This window comes from Microtus oregoni, unplaced genomic scaffold, assembly GCF_018167655.1.
Source record: "Microtus oregoni isolate MIOR12 unplaced genomic scaffold, Mior012 000002F_ref0000024, whole genome shotgun sequence".
In the NCBI taxonomy this organism is placed as follows: domain Eukaryota; kingdom Metazoa; phylum Chordata; class Mammalia; order Rodentia; family Cricetidae; genus Microtus; species Microtus oregoni.
This window is the reverse complement of record NW_024543061.1, coordinates 88978193-89000716: the sequence shown is the minus strand read 5'-3', so window position 1 is coordinate 89000716 and position 22524 is coordinate 88978193. Positions and strand designations below refer to the sequence as shown.

The following is a 22524-nucleotide window of genomic DNA, read 5'->3' as shown; positions in this document are numbered from 1 at the left end:
TCTGTTCATTATTAGTACGTAAAGATTCAATCGTTCTTAGGAGTGCCATATTCTTCTGTTCATTATTAGTACGTAAAGATTCAATCGTTCTTAGGAGTGCCATATTCTTCCTTAATGATAGAATATGGAAAAGAAAACTGAGGCCTAGTAACAAGCAAATTAAGGTATCCCCATAATCATATAAACCTTGTATGATGTAATTCATTGTATTAGTAAATATAAGTTTACTAATCCATTGTATTAGTGAAAACAAAGCAGTAAAATTTGCGTTAGAAACGAAAACTGCCATATTACCTATTATCCAGCAGGTGGCACTGTTGCAGAGTCGCGGTGAAAACATGGTCCTGTTTCAGTGCCTTAGTAGATGTTAAAAACTGGAAAATGCAAGTTTCTCAACAAAGTAAATGTAATTAAATCAATTCCTGAGACGGAACCAGAAACCCAGAATCCAGGGGTAGAGAAGAACGATCTGGAAGCCACTTATGCCTCCACGTGACAGAGTCACCCTGAGGGGTTGCAGCTTTCAGCAACCGCGTGCTCTGGTTCGTGCCACTTAAGAGCTGTACTTGCAAGGGAGATTTAAAAATGACTCAGAAAAGAGCAAACCACACGGGCAGAGACTATGCGGGCCTGTGCAGTTTAAATCCACGTGGGGAGTCCAAGGCCGCCGCTGCAAGGCACAGGTGGCGGCTGAGGAAGGGAGGGCTCCCGCCTAGCCAAACTCGCGGCTGCCAAGCCGGACTTGTGGCCGCCAAGCCGAACTCGCGGCTGCGAGCGGGGAAAGGAGAGGTTCTGAAACCAAACGTTGGGTGCCAAAATGAAGGCGTAAGTCACAAACAATGCCACACCAATTCGGGTTTATGATTATTAGGGTGGTATTTATTTAAAGGAGAAAAAACTTACAGATTACTGTCCCAGGCAACAGCCCTCTATGCAACCAGGAAGGAGTCTAGTCGCCGGCAGAGCAGGAAGTGAAGAGAGAGAGGAGAGGGAAGTGGCTGCTTTTTTAAAGGGAGAGAAACCACGCCCCAATGGGCTGATACCTCAGCGGTGATAGGCTGGAGGAGTGGGAGGACCTCCCGCAACAGTGTAACACAGCCAAGACTGAGTTACATAACACCTCGAAAACCCCAAACCAAACTAAAACAGCATTGGCCATTCGTAGGTATAAGTAGGAGCATCAAGAAACTACCAAACACAGCCGAACTCCATGAAAAGAAACAGCTTTAATAAAAAACAAAAGAAAAAAACTGCCATGCCTCCTCTGACAGTGGAGAACAACAGCCCCTCTGGGAAAGTTTGTTAGGTTATACAGGGGCAAACAGAAGAGGGGCGGGCGCACAGCTCAGATGCTGGAATAGCCAGGTGGTTATCTCAGGGACTCTGGAGATTCACCTGTTGTGAGCAGGGTTCCGGTGCCAACTGTCGGGACTGAGAGCCATTACCATAGAATACTGCCATGAGCATCACTCTGTCATTTGGGGAGCCCTGTCTTAGAGTCCTAATGGTGGTAAGGTTCCATGGGTCATTAGGCGTTAGCCATTGGGCATATCCAACCTGTGGCATGCATCCAGGATAACTATTAATGTGGCTCAACATATTTGCAGTCATGTTGCAATGCCAAAAGGTTTGACACTAGCAGGTGAGGTGGCTCAGTGGGTAAAATACATTCCACCAAACCAAACAATATGAGCTTGATCCCTGAAACACATAGTGGAGAGACCCAAGTCCCACAAGTTGTCCTTTGAACTCCATAACACACCATGTCACAAGTGTATACACACACACACACACACACACACACACACACACAGTAAATGTAAAAAAAATTAACAAGGTTGGACATGCCTGCTAGATGTTTGTATCAGACATAACAAATCATGAACTGGATCAAACTCCAAGTAGTTTCTGTTTGGGGGGGATGTCAGTGGTTTATTTTTCTCTACAGATAGGTTAAAGTTGGTCTTTACAAGTCATGTAAAGTTGGCATTTTCATTGTGGGAGGCAAAATCATCTAAACACAACAAGCAGAATGAGGAGGATTTTCCCCTATTTTGGGTTAAAACTTTTTTCTAATTTTATTTTTTTGCATATGGTATTTTCCTGCCTGAATGCAATCATGTCTACCCCCAACAGGGTTAGAAGGGGGTATCAAATCCCCTGATACTTGAATTAAATACTCTTGTGAGCCACTATGTGGGGGCTGGGAACCAAACTTGGAACCTCTGGAATTGTAGTCAATGCTCTTAACCACTGAGCCATCACTCCAGATTCTTGAGACAGGGTCTTTCACTGTAGCCCAAGATGTCCCAGAACTCACTCTGTAGCCTCAATTCATGTCAAGCCTCCTGCCTCAGCCTCCCAAGCAGTAAGATTATAGGCTAAGCCATCATGCCTAGGGTAGTTTCCCTTCTATTTGTGTGAGTATGTGCACATAAAATGGACATGTCCATTCTGTATACTTATAATTATTATATATTTTATGTATATATCATATATGCAATACATATATCATATGTATTACACTGCAGTGTGACCCGTCCAGCAGGCCAGGTAATTTGTGGGCCTCGAGGAGGAATCACCTGTGTAGGAATGGGGGGAAAGAGAAAGGGAACCAAGCGCTTTAAGAACAACAGAGTCAGCAGAAGGAGAGGGAGACGAGCAAGGAACTCAGGACCGCGAGGGGTGCACCCACACACTGAGACAATGGGAATGTTCTATCAGGAATTCACCAAGGCCAACTGGCCTGGGTCTGAAAAAGCATGGGATAAAACCAGACTTGCTGAACATAGCGATCAATGAGGACTACTGAGAACTCAAGAACAATGGCAATGGGTTTTTTATTCTACTGCACGTACTGGCTTTGGGGGAGCCTAGGGAGTTTGGATGCTCACCTTACTAAACCTGGATGGAGGTGGGCGGTCCTTGGACTTCCCACAGGTCAGGGAACTCTGATTGCTCTTCGAGCTGATGAGGGAGAGGGACTTGATTGGGGGAGGGGAGGGAAATGGGAGGCGGTGGCGGGGAGGAGGCGGAAATCCTTAATAAATAAATAAATTTAAAAAAAAAAGAACAACAGAGTCGGTCTGAGATGCGTCAAGGTTCCGTTTATCGCAAGCAGGGTTTCAATTTTATAGGGTGGTTCTGGCAGGGAGGGGTAAGGCTTGAGGGGAATGGAAACTATTGCGCCCTAGGCCAAGGAGGAAGTTATTATATCTTTTTGGAACATCTTGTGGTTAGACCGTTCCAAGAACTGTGTCACAGCTGATTATGCTTTCAGCAGCAAGCTATTCTTGCAGAGAGCTCAGCAGCAAGCTGTTCTTGCAGAGAGGATGAGGAAGATACTTTTGGTCGGGGGGTTTCTTGGTCCCCAACAGAAGTGGTATTTCATTTTTATTTTAATAAAGTTTGCCTGGGGATCGGGAGAGTAAAACAGCCCCTCTGGTCAGGTTTAGAGCCAGGGAGTAGTAACACACACCTTTAATCCCAGTAGCCACACTAGTTGCCATAGAAACCAGATGGTACAATCCTTTAATCCCAGAACTAGAGAGGATTATAAAATGGGAGAAAACAGCTCTTAGACACAGTCTCATTCTGAGATTCCTGGAGCCAGGCTCGCCATTTTTGGACTGAGGACGAGGTAAGGGCCAGTGGCTGGCTGCTTTCCCTTTCAGGTCTTCAGGCTGAACCCCAATTTCTCTCTCAGTTTTTATTAATGGTACTTCATTACACTATAAGTAGCATACTTTAAGAAAAGTAATTTTGCTCATCTTATATAACCTACTAGAACAATAGTGTATAATAAAGTTATTTTCTTTTTTCTTTTTAAGGGTTAAAAGTTTTGCTGGGCATGGTTGTTTACATATTTAATACTAACTCGTGGGAGGCAGAGGCAAGCAGATCTCTGGGAGTTCAAGGCCATTCTGGTCTGGTCTACCAAGTGAGTTCACAGGCTATACAGTGAGATGTAATGGGAGCCTTAGGCCACTTCCCACCACCTGGCTAACTTTACCCGAAATAACAACACACAAATTGTATTCTTTTAAACACTGCTTGGCCCATTAGCTCTAGCCTCTTACTGGCTAATTCTCACATCTTGATTAACCCATTTCTAGTAATCTGTGTAGCACCACGAGGTGTTGGCTTACCAGAAGATCTTAACCTGCGTATGTGTCGGGTGGGAAAATCATGGTGAATGCCTGACTCAGCTTCTTTCTCCCAGCATTTTGTTCTGTTTACTCCGCCTACCTAATTTTCTGTCCTATCAAAGGGCCAAGGCAGTTTCTTTATTAACCAATGAAAGCAACACATAGACAGATGACTCCCCTCCATCAGTGAGACCCTGTTTAGAATCATTCAATCAAACAAAGAGAGTTTAAACATGTTTATCAGCATAGATTAATTATATTATAATGTCAGTTTTCACACATGTATATAATAAATTTTGATCATTTTCCCAACCGCCACTCCCATTATCCTTGTCTCCTACTTCCACTGATTCCCTTTGTTAGACCATGTGACTTTAAGATCAGATCCACGACCCTATTGGTCTGTCCCTTCAAACATGTAAACTAGCTAGCCCCTTACTGCTGTGGCCCTTACCTCCTTATCTCTGCCAAACTGACTTTGAGCTGTGGCCAGGTTCCCCATCCTTCTGCTCCTCAGATAAATCTTACAATAGCAAGGCGTTTCTGTCTCCCTTGCTTTCTTTTTCTCTGGTTGGTAGACTCCCTGTTTTGTAGGTACCCCACCAAGCTGTCCTGATAGATACTGCCACGCCAGCAGGGCAACTGCAGTTCTGAGAGAGGGACATTGGGATTAATACACAGCACAACTTCAGGTTCTGCAGACAAGCCTGTATTCCACTTTCTCACACAGTATATATAGCCCTCAGCAGGGGAGGCCGAGCCAGCAAAAGCAGGAAGCTCACCACGACAACTCACATGAACATCCTTAAAAACATTGCTGAGAACAACGGATTGTTCCTGATTTGTTCCTGTTTGAGGAACAACCAACCACAAGAGTGCAAAACAGATCAAGTGGGGGTACGAGGGCCTATCCTCGAGGGACCCAACATATACCTCTTTTATTTCCATCCCCCTCTCCTTTCTCTTTGTGACCTGTGGTAATAAGGGCGGCAGGGCTGCGTCCCCAGCACCCCAGCCGCCCGCACGGCTAGCTTATGCCCGAAATAACAACACACAAACCGTATTCATTTAAACACTGCTTGGCCCATTCTCTTCTAGGCTAATTCTTACATATTAATTTAGCTCATTTCTAATCATCTGTGTATGGCACCCCAAGGTGCGCTTACCAGGAAGATTCTAGCCTATGTCCATCCTGGGTCGGAGCTTCATCCCGGGAGCGGGGCATGGCGTCTCTCTCAGGCGTCTGCTCCCAAGAGGAGAGATGTCGAGACTGAGCTCACTTCCTCTTCCTCCCAGCGTTCTGTTCTGTTTACTCCTCCCACCTATCCTCTAACCAATAAAATGGGCCAAGGCAGTTCCTTTATTAGCCAATGACCTTCCTCCATCATTTCCCCTTTTTCGGTTTAAACAAAAAAAAAAGGGCTTTAACTTTAACATAGCAAAATTACATATAACAAAACAGTTATCAAGTAAAAGTTACAATAATCTTTATCATAACTAAGGAAAACTATAACTAACTATTCTTAACTCCATCAAAGACTCCAGAAAGATACAGTACTACCTAAGCAAACAAGAAAAAAGCAACTTTTAAAACTCTAGAAATGACAGAGACATCTCGCTGCCTGGACAGTCACCCAAAGTTCCTCTGTACCGTTGGGGCATCCATCTTCAGCCTTCAGGCCCATGCTATCCAGCAGACATTTCCATAAAGCAGGAAAATTCAAAGTCAGTTCAGTCACTATCTGTTGTGTCCTGCAGAATGTCTCGCAGACTCTTTCATGAATCAGGAACCCCGAAAGATCATCTCACCTTAGGCAAGTTCAGTAGTCCTCTCTCTGCGGGTTCTCTGTGTCCAGTTTATGCAATAGTCCAGGCAAGAGCAGTTTCTTGCCCAAATGGCTATCAAACTCCATAAGGTGCCTCTTCGATGCCCATCTTCCTCTTGAAGTACATTGGTGCTGTCAGGAGCAGAGTGTCTCATTGTCATGAAAAGTCCTCAGTTATTAAAACATTAAATGTCCTATTCTGTAATCTTTGAAAGACATGAAGAATGTCTATCTAAAATATATCTCTATATATCTAGAAAATCTAATTAACATGACTACAAGTTTTACTATTATCGAAGATTATCCATTAACAACCTATATTTCTTAATTATACAGTACATATTTAAATGAACTACACAATCGCAATACCTTAATCAAAATCAGAAACACTTATACATATAACAAAATTGACCTTAAATCTCTATCAATAAATCAAAATCTATACTAATGTAAATTATTCATATCTATATCATATCCTACTTTAAATGTAAAAGAACGTTTATAAACCATATTTGGGAACATGGGCGCAGTTTTTTCTCTCCAAACTGCTTCCTGCTGAATGGGGGCGTCGTTAATTAGGTCTTTCACGGTATAACCTGTGTGCTAGTTTCATCTCAGTTGGCAGTTGAGCGAAGCAATTTTCTGAAGATGTTCACTGCAACCCTTCAGGAGGGCGTGGTCCATCATACCAAATCGGAATAGAAGAAATGAACAGCGTCTCATCCTCTGTGAAAACAAAATAAGAAACTCCTTTCCAAAGTATCATATCCTTAGATCCAAATTCAAAATATCTATGTTGGATTAGTTCAGCAGCATTTATAAACAAATATCTTTTAGCAGCTGTTGCTCCTTCCTCAGCATTCAAACAATTCAAAGAGAGCATAATAGCATACAGTATCAAAATTCTCTGTGTATTTTCCATCTTTGTGCAGCTTTGTTTTAACCTCTATTTTGTTTATTTTTACTTTTAACTCTTTGCTTTTTGAGACAGGTTCTCTGTATCTTTGACCTGAAGTAACTCTGTAGACCAGGCTGTCTTTGAACTCTCAGAGATCCGCCTGTCTCTGCCTCCCAGGCATTGGGATTAAAGGTGTAAGCTACTACACCTTGAACTCACAGAGATCTGTTTGCCTCTGCCTTCTAGGCACTGGGATTAAAGGCGTGTGCTACCACACACAACAACTCTCTTCCTTTTTTTGTTTTTTACTTTAAGAACTTCAACTTTTAGTCTGCATATATTTTTAACACACTTTAAACCATTCAGAAATTTTCTCTGTCTTTGAATCTCTCTTTACTGTATATCTCTTTTTCTGACCACATGAATCTTTAATTTACCAAGCAATCTCGGTAGGACTAAAGGCGTGGCTTTGCCAGCTAGATCCAGTCCATTCCTTAGATTTCCAGCCTCATGGTGAATATACAGGCTGTAGCCATGTTTACTGCAACAACTGTATGGCATTTCAAGGTCCATGCCAGCAAGTGAGCTACAACAGACAACACTCAAGTCCTCTCTCGGTAGCTGGCTCTCCCGCCTCAAACAGTCAGAGTTTGCCCTGGCAGGATGGCCCAGAAAGCCGGCATTTTTAAACGGCGCAGCTTTTTTCCTGCTATGGCTGAAAACCGAAAAGCATGTGTTCAGCTTTTCGTCAACACCGTTTAAGTGTTTTGTGGCAGGACCTCTTAATGAGCTGCAGGCTTTGCAGCTAAAGCTGAGTCAGGAAGCTTCTCTTAGAAGAAAGCGCATGCTTGCCTCTAACAAGCAGAGCAGACCCGAGAACACAGCAAGTCTAGTTGCCATCAAACAAATCGTAGCACTTTACTCCAAATGCTCTATTCAAAAGCTCTGTCTCCTGCAGGAGCCAGACAGAGATCTCAATGGCGACACAGCCCCAGGAAGTCGCGCTTTAAAATGACACAGCGTTTTTTCTACTACTGTTGCCGAATCAGGAAATCTCTCCACAGCACTCCACCAACAAACAGCAAAAATCTGTGTTAAACTCTCACTCCCTTATTTTTAAGTCTTCTCAGGTTTTTTAAGTGGGTTTAGTCCATCACATGGGGCGCCAACTGTAGTAATAAGGGGCGGCGGGGCTGCGTCCCCAGCACCCCAGCCGCCTGCATGGCTAGCTTATGCCCAAAATAACAACACACAAACCGTATTCATTTAAACACTGCTTGGCCCATTCTCTTCTAGGCTAATTCTCACATATTAATTTAGCCCATTTCTAATCATCTGTGTATGGCACCCCAAGGTGCACTTACCAGGAAGATTATAGCCTATGTCCATCCTGGGTTGGAGCTTCATCCCGGGAGCGGGGCATGGCGTCTCTCTCAGGCGTCTGCTCCCGAGAGGAGAGCTGTCGAGACTGAGCTCACTTCCTCTTCCTCCCAGCGTTCTGTTCTGTTTACTCCTCCCACCTATCCTCTAACCAATAAAATGGGCCAAGGCAGTTCCTTTATTAGCCAATGACCTTCCTCCATCAGTGACCAGTGAGTTTAACTAAGGCTGCTTGCCAAGAGCATGTGTGAAAGGTTATTCACAGGAGTGTGGGCAATTTACCAGTGAGTATACCACAAGAGAAAATGTTTCTTCTTCCTCTAGCAACCAGTAATGGTCTATAGATTCTCAGGGAACTTTTTCTTGAGTCTGATTGTATAGCTTGAGCATGAGCTACCTCCACCCCAAAAACATACCTGTCTTCACACTTCCTAAGTACTAAAGGCATGCACCTCACACTGCAATAAAATTTTCTTTATATTGTACCAGTTGAAGAAAACAGAGAAGGTTCAAAGGTAGAAAAAAACTACAGCAATATGGGCCAAACAGAGAGAAGAAAGGAAAACTGACATCTGTTTAAAGACCCTTGTCCTGACAACAAGTCCCTTCCGATCCTCTGGAAATTTTCTAACAACCTTACATTCCAAGATAAACCACGAATAACATGAATTTTCTAAGGGCTTCCACTAACAGGAAATAATCTCAAGACAACTCACAACAGTGCCCGGTGGACGCAGGTGGCAGCTAGTGTTGAGATGTCAGCCCACCAAGGGCATAGTTATCTGATGGAGGATTAATCCTGTCCAGACAAGGTTGCAGGACCATCGATTGTGAAAGCTTTTGCTCACTTTTGTTGAAGCAGCTTGGCGACTCCCCCAAAAACTTGCATCGTAGTGTGTAATCTCGTGTGATGGGTTTATGTAATCTCATGATTGCATCTCAAGCTGTGAGTGGTCAGGAGGATGACCTTTATTTAGTTATATAGTTTTTATAGATAGAATACATACTGGGACATGCTTCATAACTGGATCTATTTGACCCACAAGGACTGTGAACACTGAAAAGCCTGCCTTGTTGTTTTGCTTATTGGGTGACTTCCCCCACTCCACAAGTCTTCTGGTGAGAGAATTTAGTCGAAAACTTTGATTACCACAGTCAAATCTCCACTTCTATCCCTGAGATAAACGTAGAAGCCAACTCCCTGCAACTATCTTCCATTTGGCAGGACATGCAGTCAGGAAAGGAGTCTTTCATAAAGATCGCATTTGGGACTTTCTAAGATAAATAGACGTCCAAGCTCATTTGAGACTGAGTGCCCTAATTCATAGCTGACTTAGGAAAGTACTAACCTTAGCTGACCCTCAGCTCTAACCCTAAAGAAAAGCTATTATCCTTCTACACCTACCCATTTCCCCTTTACATTTATCTATCACTAACCCATAGTTAATCAAAGCACACCTAGAAATATGGTGTTTTGTACAAAACCCCTTTAGAATTTAGAGCCCATGAAATCAACCTTTCTACTTCCTAGTGCGCTTGGGCATCTTCCTAACCATGCCACCCCAAACCATAAAATGCTGAATGTGTCACCCAAGACAGCGCCCAACTGCCTTATGCTGAGAGAAATGTTAGATTTGTAACCTTGAGATTACCAGAGAATTGCCTTTGTTTTGTGAGTGTATATAAACTGGAAACTTTAAAGGACAAAGGAGAACAGGAAAAGAAGAATAAAAACATGATTCGAACAGCACGAATGTGAGCTCATTCACCTTTTTTCTTCATTTTTTAAGATTTATTATTATGTAGTGTTCTGCCTGCATGTATGCCTGCAGGCCAGAAGAGGGCACCAGATCTCATTATGAGTGGTTGTGAGCCACCATGCAGTTACTAGGAATTGAACTCAGGACCTCTGAAAGTGCAGCCAGTGTTCTTAACTGCTGAGTTATCTCTCCAGTTCATCAGTTACTTCTTAGATAAAAAATTTTCTGAGTCCTTCACTATGCTGAGGCAATGGACCTGAACCTTAGCAGGAAAGTCAGTAGAGCTGGACTCTGCTGGCCCCTGATAAAACAGAACAGGCACAGCTTGCTCTTATCCAATCTAAATTGTTAATTGTCATCTAAACTATAAACAAGTCATTCAATCTGATGAACCACTTCTGAGAGATTATTTTGGAAAAGGCAGTAAAAATGTTTCCTTGAAGCCAGACAGTGGTGGCTTTAATCCCAGGGCTTGGCAGGCAGAGGCAAGAGGATCTTCGTGAGCAAGTAACAGGACAATCAAGGCTACACAAAGAAAGTCTCTCAAAAAACAAAAACAACAAACCAAGTGTTTCCTTATGTTCACATTCATCTGTGAATTTTATTTTGACAAAAAAAAAGCTGAATTTTGAGCAGCTGGTATGGTTTTATCCCAGAAGTATCAAGCTGGTTTCATAGATGGTGACAGGTATAGTCTTATGATCTTAATGTCCTTTGTTTTAATGTTCTTTCATCACTGTGAAGTGCAAAAACTGGAGATTCTGGCAGATCTTTCCATTCTGGAAAGTGTTCAACTATCGTTTATAACATATTATACTGCCCTCATTTAAGAATTCATAAGATCATGGAAAGATTTTCTATGTTTGGTACTTAGATCCTTCGTAAATAGCTCTACACAGAAATACAGCTATGTCCTTGAGCAACTGTTCTCTTCTCACTGTGTCTGAATAGAAAGAGCTTTTTCCCAAGTAAAAATATCTGCCAGAGTCCGTGTTCTTTCTACTCTATTTGGGTACCCATGCATCCACAATCAGCAAGAAAACTTGGACATCCCCCTTTCAACAAGTTTATGGAAGCCTCTTTCCCAGAAATCTCCATCAAAACTCACGCCACATGTAGTTTCAAAATGAGTCCCTTGTCCGTGTGCCAGCTGTGGAACTAATCTTGTGGCTGAAGGTATACCATGATTTTGTTATTGTTTTAGTTCTGTTCTTAAATTTATCTTTTGGTTACCGATGGCCAACTGTCCTAAAGTGAAAGATTCCAGAAATAAGCAGTTCATATATCTCCCCTCCTCCTTTTTTGAGCTGAGATCTTCATCTATAGCCCACACAGGCAACAGAGCATGTAGCCCAAGATAGCCTCAAATTTGTGGCAATTTTCCTGCCTCAGCCTCCCAAGTGATGGGCTTATAGGCTACTAGGTGATGAAGAGCCATGCTTGTACGCAGCATAGATATGAGACAAAAGGAAGGTTCATATCCCTGGCAGGATAGCATGAGTCTGAGAAAGATTATATGTCTCTACCCAGAACAGTTTTCCAGGGGTCAACAGTCAGGTGGGTGTTGGGAACCAATCTCTGGTCCTTTGTAAGAATAACAAGTACTTTTAACTACTGAGCCACAGATCTAGCCCATCTCTTACTTATCTGACAGAGAAAAGGATGCCACCTCCCGCCAGGATCCATATTACATTATAATGCCACTTTAGTCACTTGACCTATTGATGTAGGTACTGTCTCACCTCGTCACAGAGCCGATGAGTGCAATAAAGGGTTTGAGAGAGACTACATTACATAGCTTTTAAATTGTCATTTTACATGTGACACATGCTTTTTGCTGTTGTTGTTGTTAAGTTTTTACCAATATCTTTCCATAACAGAGCCCTTTGTCTTATTTAATTCTGCAGCGGTTAGTTGTGGCTTGGAGTCCTGCACACTCCCTTCTTCACATCAAAGAGAATGCTTTTGTCTGTAGCCGCGTACTCATTGTTATCGTCTAGAGCAGGCTGGATCTGCTCCCAGATCCCAATAGTGCACCGACTGGAAATGTCTCCTAGCAATCTTTGAAAGTCATTAAGAGATCTGCAAGCAATCTCTCAGAATTTGCACCTTGGAGTGTCTACTTTTTGTAGAAAAGTTACCACTTCAGAAATTTGTTAACTGCTTCAGGCAAAGCATTCTGTGGAGGACCAAAAAAGTCAAAGGTCAGGGAGTTGGACTTGTTTCTAGTTCCTTCAAGGTTATTGTGCTTCTGAAAGATCCAGATAAATCCAGACCCCTCTAGCAGAAAAAAATACAGCCAAAAATCTAATCAGGGAGAGAAGAATCAAAAATCTAGATTAGCTGGTTCAGTGACTCTGTTTCAGGAACTAGCTGAACATAAAGTTAGATTATAATCTTGAGAATAATCTTGAGTTACCCCCTTGTGATACTCTCCCTACCCCCTTTGGATTATGTTTTTTTTTCCCTTAAATACCCCTTCTCCCAGCTACTCGGGGTCAAACTCCTCTACCCCTGCATGGGATATGAGTCTTGGCCCCAGTGCACTGGTTCCTATCCTGTCAATAAACCTCGTGTGATTGCAGCAAGGACAGTCTCTCATGAGTTCCTGGGGGGTTGTGTTATCCCGAGACTTGAGTGAGGGTCTCCCCACTCCAGGGGTCTTTCACTTCTACCTCAAAGTTCCCACCTAGTTGTAGATCAGAGAGTTACACTCTCTCAAGGTTATTGTAATTATTCAGCCACAAATAAGGCTGCACTTCTGGGTTGGAGAGCCATGCATGTGTAGACGGGCCCTCAGGCAATTGCCTGAATCTTAAAGGGCCCAGCGTGACCCATGTGCGTGCCTGCGTGGTTCCATCCACATATGACTCAGCTAAACCCTTACACTCATGCATGAGCCTGTCATCTGTGTATAACATATGCCAACCCCTAGCATGTGCACACACGCTAGGCAGCTTTTTAAAAGCTGGATGAGCCAACTTCCTTTCTCTCTGCACACTGATTCCCCAGGCCTCTACACGCCCCCTCTAATAAACTCCTAAGCGGGTTTGTCGCAAGTTCCATGTTTCCTTCTAGCTCGCACCAGGTAATTTCAATTGTCAACCTGTGTGGCTAATAGCCAGCCCTGGTGCTCCAGGAATGGAGAAGTAGATCTGTCCCTACCTCAAACAAGAGTCTAAGGATCCAACTAGGTTCCAGTTCCCCTTATGGAAATAACCTAAGATTCCACCCAGGGAGTGGTTTACCTATAGAGTGTTTGACCTAGGGTGTGAGTGTGACTTGTTTTGTTCTGGCAACAGAATGTTTAACTGTGGTTGTAGCCCGCGACTTTCAATTGGTAAGTTCATTTCCTTGTATCATGTTAATGCAGTCTTTTGTCTTACTCCTACCTTTTGGGGTCAAGGGTATTTAAAACAGTTGGAAATTAAATGCAGGTGAATTTTCAGTACTCTCACAAATTCCCTCCCAATACTATCCAATGTTTCTCCATTTTATTATTTTCATTTGTGTCTTCATATTCTTTACTTCTAATCCCCACACTCTCACCATTGTTATGATTTTTTTAAAAATGCTGTAAGATCCCCGGGGGTGGTAGGCAGCAGAAATGCTGTAGGTTCCCAAATGGTGGTAGCGGGCCCTGGGAGCAGTCAGTCCCAGGCAGAGACGGGTGCCAGTCCCCGAGCGGTGACTGGTCTCAGGCAGGGGTCCCAGGCAGGGAGACACATGATGGGTGGGCAGGAGACAGAGACATGGATAGACATGACATGCAGAGTGAGGTTGAATATTTATTCAGGGAGCTATGGAGGGGGAAGAGAGAAGGGGGAAAAGAGAGACAGAGAGAGAGAAAGAGAGAGGGGGAAGAAGGAGAAGAGGATAGAGAAAGAGAAGAGGACTGAGAGAGAGAAGGGGGAGGGGGAAAGGGAACAGAGAGAGTAGCCAAGATGGCGAGAGGAGGGAGGGACTACAGGGAGTGGGCATGGCTTGTCTCTTAAAGTGACGAACAATCATAACAACCATGGTAAGAGATATTCTTGTCAAACCTGGTCCCCACACATTCTTGGAGCAAGTGGTATATCTTAGTCAGTAGATTGCTTTCTTAGCAGATTTAAGGCCCTTGGTTTGATCCCCAGCACAGCATAAACTAGAAATGGTGGCACAAGACTAATAGTCCCAGCATTCAGGAAATATAAGATCAGAAAGTTTAAGATCTGCATTCTCTGGTAAAACAGCACAATTCATTGCTTGAAACAGCACTTTCTTCATGTTTGCAGGCTTCTGGCTGCAATGTAAAATCACCATCTGCTTTTGCACGTTCATGAGGAACATAATTCACTGGAGTCTACTGACAACTGTTCTTGGGGCAATTTCTCAACATCTATTTCTACATACAAAGAATCTTCATTAAGATGTTTCTTGGAAGTTACAAAGTAACAATTCAAAGAGCCAGGCAAGATGCACCTATTGGCTTAGAGTCAGCACTTCTTGCTATTAATTGTTGTTCTTTTATCTTTTCCTTTCACTTCTTTTCAACTGTCTTTCACCTTACTTTCTTTGTCTTCTCCTTCTATATGTTCCTTTGTGTCAGAACGGGTAGCTGTTATTGGTAGATAACATCACATTTCAGAATCTGTAGAATTAGCTTGCAGTAGAGTTACCAGATGAGAATGTATTTGCTTCATTCTAATTTGAATGTCTCCTTGAATTAGAGGAATTAGAGGGTGTTCTTAAATTCTTTCTTTAGTGTAGTATTGTCTTCTCTCTCTCTCTCTCTCTCTCTCTCTCTCTCTCTCTCTTACTGTAGTGGCATTTCATTTGTATTTTAGTAAGTAAAGTTTGCCTGAAGATCAGAGAGAAAAGTAGTCCCACTGGTCAGCCTTACTAATGGTAACACACACCTTTAATCCCATTAGCCACACTAGTTGCCATAGAAACTGTGCCATGCATGCCTTTTTTTAAAAAAAAATATTTATTTATTTATTTTATTATGTTATATACTGTCTGTGTGTATGCCTGCAGGCCAGAAGAGGGCACCAGACCTCATTACAGATGGTTGTGAGCCACCATGTGGTTGCTGGGAATTGAACTCAGGACTTTGAAAGAGCAGGCAATGCTCTTAACTGCTGAGCCATCCCTCCAGCCCTGCCATGCATGCCTTTAATCTCAGTTATAGAGAGGATTATAAAATGGGAGGAAACAGCTCAGACACAGTCTCATCCTGAGATTCTTGGAGGCAGGATTGATATTTTGAACTGAGGTCAAAGGTAAGAGCCAGTGGTAGGCTGCTTTGCTTTTTGGATCTTCAGGTTGGGCCCCAATATCAGTCTGAACTTTTATTGACCATGCTTCACTCTCGCTCTTTCTCCCTGGCTCGCTCTTTGATTGTTTGAGAGAGGATTCTTCTGTATAGCCCATCTGTTCTGGAACTCACTTGGTAGACCAGGCTGGCCTCCATCCACTTGCCTCTGCTTCCCAAGTGCTGGGATTAAAGGTGTGCATCACCACTGCCCAGCTCATTGTAGTAGTTTCAACCCAGCATCTCTTCTGCAAAATGCGTTCTCCTCTAGAAAAGCAGCCCGTAGCTTAAGACATTCAGTGATTTTATGTGTCCTTTGCTTTGACTCTACTTCACTTGTTGTCGTTTTTGCCAAGAAATAGCAGAAAATAATGAAGCAACGGCTAGAGTGCACTTCTTGTCTCTGAACTCTACACTTGTATACACAGGATGGGTGCTTCCTCCTGGGGACTAATTCTAATTGTCCTTTTTGAAGACTCCAAGAATAAGAATATGAAAATGTAGATTCCAAAAACAGGAATGTAAAAATGAAGAATATATAAAGTTGTAAGACGAGGAGAACGAGAACAGACTGTCAGCAGCTTTCTCAGTCGCTTAAGGGTTAACTATTAACATTGGGTTACTCTGCTTTACAACCCATAGCTCTATTAACAAGGTCAAAGCATCTCTCTGCAAACTGAGAGCTAGCCTCAGATATGAGCTGAGTCAACTTTTAGGAACTAGATATGTGGCCTCTGGGTTGCACATTATCCCTGCTATGTGAAGCTGGCAGCATCAAAGGGAGGGCACAGGGCTTCAGTAAACACTATCTGAAAGTACCAAGGAAGGCAATAGGTTAAGCACAAACATTAGTTTAACTGAAAAAATGAAGATTGTAAAGTAAGGCAATCTGTATCTGAGTTTTACCTCGAGATTGTGTTAGAAGCTTTTTGCTGTCTTCTAAGTTCCCAGCCTAAGAACCAATTATTCTGATTTATTAACCTTCTGATATTACTAGCAATCCCTTTTTCTGACTAATTGCTAAAAACATGTTTCCTTGTGATTACTGACTCTCACTGTAATCTCCTCTGGAACATATTTCATGATAGCTGCCTAGTTACCCATTGATGTTAGAACCCACTCCCTTCTTCCCATTATCCTATATCTACCCCATTTACTCCCCCTAATAAACAGGACTTGATCAGAATCCTGTCTTGTCTCCATTCCTTGTATCTCTTGTCCCTTTCATCTCTCACTCCTCCCCTTAGGTCTCCGTTGACTGACCTGTCGGTCAGGGCAAGATTGTAAAAATTCCTTTGTTCAGACCTAATGCTTGGTGCCCCTGAAAGACCCCCACAGTATAGACAAACAGCTAAGCAGCAGCAACGCCAGGCTTAAACTTTGGAGCAACACAAGTAACATTAGAGCAGGGAAGTTCGACTTGTGAACAAGGGCGGAGAAGCCAGGCAAGATATCTGCGGTCAGCCGGTCAGCCATCTGGCCCCAAGCGATAAGGAGCCAAACTAGAAACAGGAAAAGTGGAAGGCCCTCTGGATACCCCCTCCCAGAACCCGCAGCTGGCCTGCTCCCATGAGAACATCCCGTTTGCTTAGGGAACCCGGATGCCTATAGTCAGCACATATGCCCAACTTAGAATATCAGCAATTCACAGAAGAGACAACTCCCCCTATGAAAGATCCCAGCTTATCTGCTGTAACGTCATTTCACAAAGCTTTTGATGAACGACTGTAAGTGCAGAGTAAGGTCAGGGTCCCTGGCTGCAAAACAGGATCTTTATATCCATAGATTCGGACAGGACATCAATTAACAGGATGTCTGTTCCCATACATCTGTGCTGGGAAAAGGAAAAACCACCTGTGCCCCTTGCCCCATTCCAACTGACCACTAACAATGCGTTTGCTTCTGTAATCTGCTTCTGCTGCCCTCTTTCCTATAAAAAGACCTTCCCCCAGTCTGCAGGCGCGCTTGTCTTCCGAGAGACTAAGTCGCCCCAGGTACCTGTGTACTGAATAAAGCCTCTTGCTGTTTGCATCCGAAGAGTGATCTCGCTGTTCCTTGGGAGGGTCTCCTTAGCCTGAAAGACTGCCCACCACTGGGGTCTTTCACCCCTACCATAAAAAGATGGGTTCAGAATCCAGATTTTTGCCACAGCCTAACAAACACCATCTCTGGATGTGGTCTCAGCTAGCTGATAAGCTTCTGCGCCCCGTGGTGTTTTTTTATTTTTATTTATTTTTATTTTTAAATTTGTTTCTGGTTTTCCTGGAATCTGGTTTCTGGAATAAAGCTTGCTTCTAGTTTATTAGACTTTGGTGGTCTGTCCCCATCTGTGCGCGATTTCCCTGGACCCAACATTTCCTCGTCTAAGGGAAGTGTGCACCACTGAACTCTCAGCGCCCAACCCAATCCTGTGCCCTCATTCAGTATTTAATAAACTTGTTGGTTAGCTAGGGTTATGAGGAATATAATACTGAGCATCATTCTGAAGAGATGGCTGTAATGGTTGCAATATTCAAGGTGTTACAAAGGAAGCTCTGACATAGGACCAATAAATTACTCTGTAAGAAAGAATGAAAAATAGCATTTAAAAGCCGCAAATATTCTACAGCAGAACTGTAAGAAAAGAAACCTACCTAGGGGAGCCAGGCCCCCTTCACAATCTGTTTTGAAGAGATGGTCTCCTGCACAATGACTATGTGTTGGTATGGAGTGTCCTCATCTGAAAAATAGGCTAAACAATTTCAACTTAGAAAGATTATAATGAATATGGCTCATTCCTGAAATCACACAAGAGTGCATGGCTCAGCTCTTGCTTTATGTGTACTCAGTGGAGACGGCCACAGCATCCTGTAAAACGTGCGTTTGACGTCGGCGGCATCCGTATCTGACTGGAGTCTCGGTGTGTATCACGGAGCTCCGCAACCTACTAGCGAAAGCAGTGACCTGCCAGCAACCTTTGCCTGGACAGGCTTTCAGAGTGCAGTCCGCAGGTGGAGCGGTACTCGGCAAGCGCGGGCAGGAAGAACTACATATCCCAGGAGACGTTTCGCGCGCTCTCAGAAGCTCCGCCCCCAGAGCGCCCTGGGCTTTCCTCCTCTTCAACCCCCAGACCCGACTCCGTGTGACGTCATCTGGGCTTCCGCGTCCTGCACGGCAGGAAGTTGGCTGTGAAGTCCCGCGGCGGTCCCTGCTCCCGAGGGCGGCTGCGATGCCTTCGTCGCAACTCGTCAGTCAACTGCTGGAACTGTGAGTCCGCCCCGGCCCCTCCGTCCGTCCGTCCGCGCCAGCTCCCAGCCCCTTCCTCCCCTCACTACTGTAGTCACGGGCCGGGATGGCGCCTGGTCGCTGAGGACCGTGGTGCACCGCGGAGCGAGCGGGCGGCTCCACCCGATGGGCGCTGAGTCCCAGGCAGAACAAAAGAGAGCACTAGCCGGGCTGGACAGACCTCAGGAAATGCGGGCGGTTCGCCATCTTTGGGACCATGGACAGTAACCCAACGCTCCCAGGGCTGGAGCGCTTCCTAAAATGCCGGTAACAGTTGGGCATGGCAGTTCCAGCCCTCCGGAAACAAGAGGGTTGCCACGAATTCCAGGCTAGTGGGGTTATGTTGTGAGACACTGTTCCCCTAAAACAAATAAATAAAAATTTGAAAATTCGTGTTATAGTACCTATTTCAGGGAGTCTTTGTGAGAAACAGCTTAATTTATGTAAAGCCCGTAAAAAGACACTGGGCATGGTGGCAAAGACGACTTGGAGATGAAAGAAAAGTTCAAGACCCTCCTCAGTTATCTAGTACGTTAGAGGCTGGCTTCAGTGTTAGTTATTGTTTCTATTTTTAAAAATAGAAATAGCTTTATTAAAATACAATTGAAATGCCACCACAGGAAAAAAAAAACTATAAGAAAAAAATACATGAGCAAATGATATTTCTTGCCTAGGTTCCAGCGTTTTCTTCTGAATTTCTTTGTTGCTATCTCTCCCCATGAGACAGTCTCATGTAGCCCATGCTGGCCTCAAACACACTGTGTAGCCGAGGATAACCTTAAACTTCTGATCCTTCTGTTTCTGTTTTCTGAATGTTGAGATTACAGGGATACACTACTATACCCGGTTTGCTTAGGCCTCCTGGGCACTAGATAAGCCTATACCAACTCAGTTGCATCCCCAACCTCTTTTGTTTTGAGACAGGATCTCATGTAGCCCAGGCTGGCCTCAGCCTCACATCAGACTGACTTTGAACTCTTGAACCTTCTGTCCCAACCTCCCAAGTGCTGAGATTACAGGTTTCTGTTACCACCACCAGCTTGTGTTTTTTGGTTTTGAGGACAGGGTCTCATGTAGCTCAGGCTGGCCTCAGACTCATGCTGAGGCAGAGCATGACCCTGAACTTCAGATCCTTCCTACCAGTTCCCACAGAGTGTTGGGATTGCAAATATGCATTGCCACACTTGACTGTGTGGGACAGAATTTAAAACACGAGTTAGTGAAAATGAAATAAAAAGTAACAGTCGAAAAATACTGGAAATAAAAGGATGAGCACATTCAGAAGAAAACATTGAAACCTAGGCAAGATTTGCATTGTCAAGGTCGTTTTTGTCGTTAGATCTAGAATTTGTACCCCTTTGGGAAGGAACTGCAGCCTGAAACTAACAGTTGTGTTGAGCCAGTTGTTTCTGATTTATAACAAAGTAAGGATCTATGTCAGAGTAGCATTCAGCTCTGCCAAAAAGCACGGAAGTCCAGCAGATGAGACTGTCTATGAAAGAAACGGGGCTTGGTTTACATCCTGCCTTCTGCTCCTTAGCTCCTCCCTGACCAACACCTGGAGTAGCACTACCTAAGAGAACCCTTAGACCTGGCATCTGTTTGAATAGAGATGCCAGGTTTGGCAGAAGCTACGCTTCCTAGATTAAAGAAGAAAAAGCGTATTCTTCCTAGCCCTTAGACCTGGCATCTGTTTGAAAGAGAAGAATCAGAAGTCACCTTAAAATTTTGAGCTTTGATCAGCTAGAAGGGGAGGGTGGTAAAGAGACTCATGAAAGAGGAAATATCTTTAGGGGAAAATATATTACAACAGCAAGTAGAAGTATCAAGGAGACAAATGGAATATAATTTTGAATCTGAAAGAGAGATGGGGGTTGAGACTGGACGGGATTTAAATCAATATAGATGATAGGTAAAGGGTCAGGTATAAAGGGAAGAAAAGACCCAAGGACAGCTGAGTTTTTGGTTTGTGGTACTGAAGATCAAACCTAGAAACTTTCACTTGCTAGTGTTCTGCTGCTGAGCCACATCCCTACCCCACGGTAATTTTTGAGGCACAAGACTGGCAAGCAGTGGTAGCTTCAGCATAAGACACATTCAGCTTTTTGTCTGTGCCCAGGTTATAATGGTGGATGTATTGTCCTTTTTGATATGAAGATGAATCCTGGCAGAAATGGCAGCTATCTAGATGGTGCATACTTGATGAATAATGAATTTCTAGTCTTTTCTGTTATACGCATGTATATCTAATTGTCAGCTCCAGTTTCCATGGTTCTGATACCTAAGGAGGGTGTCTTTAACTATTGACTTAGTCTTTGTTCCTCTTTTGGCAGGTGGTGTAGGTCTTTGTTCCTGTTTTGAAAGGTGTTGCAGGTTGCTGTTGGGTTTCAAGGCCTGAATGGTGCTTCTAACATCACATCAGTTGTGCTAAGGCCTGGAGACCTGTTACAGTTCCTCTTCCATGTTTCTGTCAACATTCATTATCAAACTGTCAGATCTGGGATTTAACTTATGTCACTTACATATAATAGGTTAGATTTTTACTTTCTTTCATAGAGGTTGGCAGAAGCTATGCTTCCTAGATTAAAGAAGAAAAAGCGTATTCTTCCTAGCACTCCAAGCAGCACAAGTGTTAGCTTGTTCCTAGAACTCATGGGGTGACACAGAGCCCAGGTAAATATCTGTACATATTGGGGTTTATTCTTAGAGAAATACACTTAAAAAACAAGATGTGGTTTCACTACACTGGGCAGCAGGAAACATATTTTTGCCAAGTTGTTTGCTTACACTTAACAGAATGGCTGGCCCTTTCTGTTAGAAGTGAGTAGGTGGATTTTTCTGTCCCTCTTGCCAGCTTCAGATCATGACAAGGAGACTTATTGTTATTAGGGAAATTCAACCAGTAGCTTAGGCTTGTTTCTAACGAGCTCTTACAACGCAAATCAACTCATATTTTTACCTAACCTCTTTCTGCCTAGCTATTGGCCATTTAGCTCTTTACTAAATCAATGAGAACAACGCATCTTAACAGTGTATAAAAAGATTGTTCCACAATAAAATGACACTCAGAATTGCTTGATGTTTAAAAGGATCTGTGTCCAAAGAACTGAGATCCATGGATAAGGAAGTAAAGCAGGATGAGCATGGACGGCCATGCCTGTAATCACAGCTCTCTGGAGGCCAACAGGAAGATACTATGAATCAGAGGCCAGCTTGAGCTACTTAGTTCCAGGGTAGCTAGGGCTACATAGCAAGACCCATCTCAAAGACCAAAAATATTTTTAAAATTAAAAAAAGACAAAGGTGCCTCTTGTTTTTCAGCATCATGCTAGCCATCTTAGCCAGAGCTATGTGACATGGGGGAAGAAATGAAAGAAGTCACAGCATCCTCATTATTATTGTTGGCTGATGGTAAAACCTTTACTTAACAGGCCTAAAGGACTCCATCAGAAAACTTTCACGCTTATAAACACTTTCAACAGAGTAACAGAATCCAAAATCAATGCATAAAAGCCAATAACTAGTTAGGCATATAGCACAGATCTTTAATCTCAGCACTCATGAGGCAGAGGCAGGCAGATCTATGTAGTTTTGAGGATACCCTGGTCTACACAGTGAGTTCCAGACCTGGTTTGACTATGTAGTGGGAAGCTATCTTTAAAAACAAGGCAAACAAAAGTAGCTTTCTATGTACCAGTAGCACCTGTGGTGAAAAAGACAGTGGGAACAGTCCCATTCACGATAGCCTCAAAAACTTTAAAACAAAGACTCCTCTTACCCATGGATTGACAGAATTAATGGGAAAGGGGCTACACTATAAAAATAAAAAGCAATTTACAAATTTAATGCAGTCTTAAAAATTCCAGTGACATTGTGGTGGTTTGAATGAAAATGACGTCTATGGGGAGTGGCACTGTCAGGAGGTGTGGCCTTGTTGGAGCAAGTGTGCCAG

The 22524-nt window shown here is 43.4% G+C and overlaps 1 protein-coding gene across 1 annotated transcript in view; it reads left to right on the top strand.

Annotated features, from left to right (window-relative positions):
* Window positions 1-18409: 18409 nt before the first annotated feature.
* Amn1 (antagonist of mitotic exit network 1 homolog) overlaps window positions 18410-22524 on the top strand; it is a 29600-nt gene continuing 25485 nt past the window's right edge. Inside the window, exon 1 of the mRNA XM_041678592.1 lies at window positions 18410-18554. Within this exon, the coding sequence (XP_041534526.1) occupies window positions 18517-18554 (38 nt within the window). The 5' untranslated portion in view covers window positions 18410-18516. The remainder of the gene's footprint in view (window positions 18555-22524) is intronic.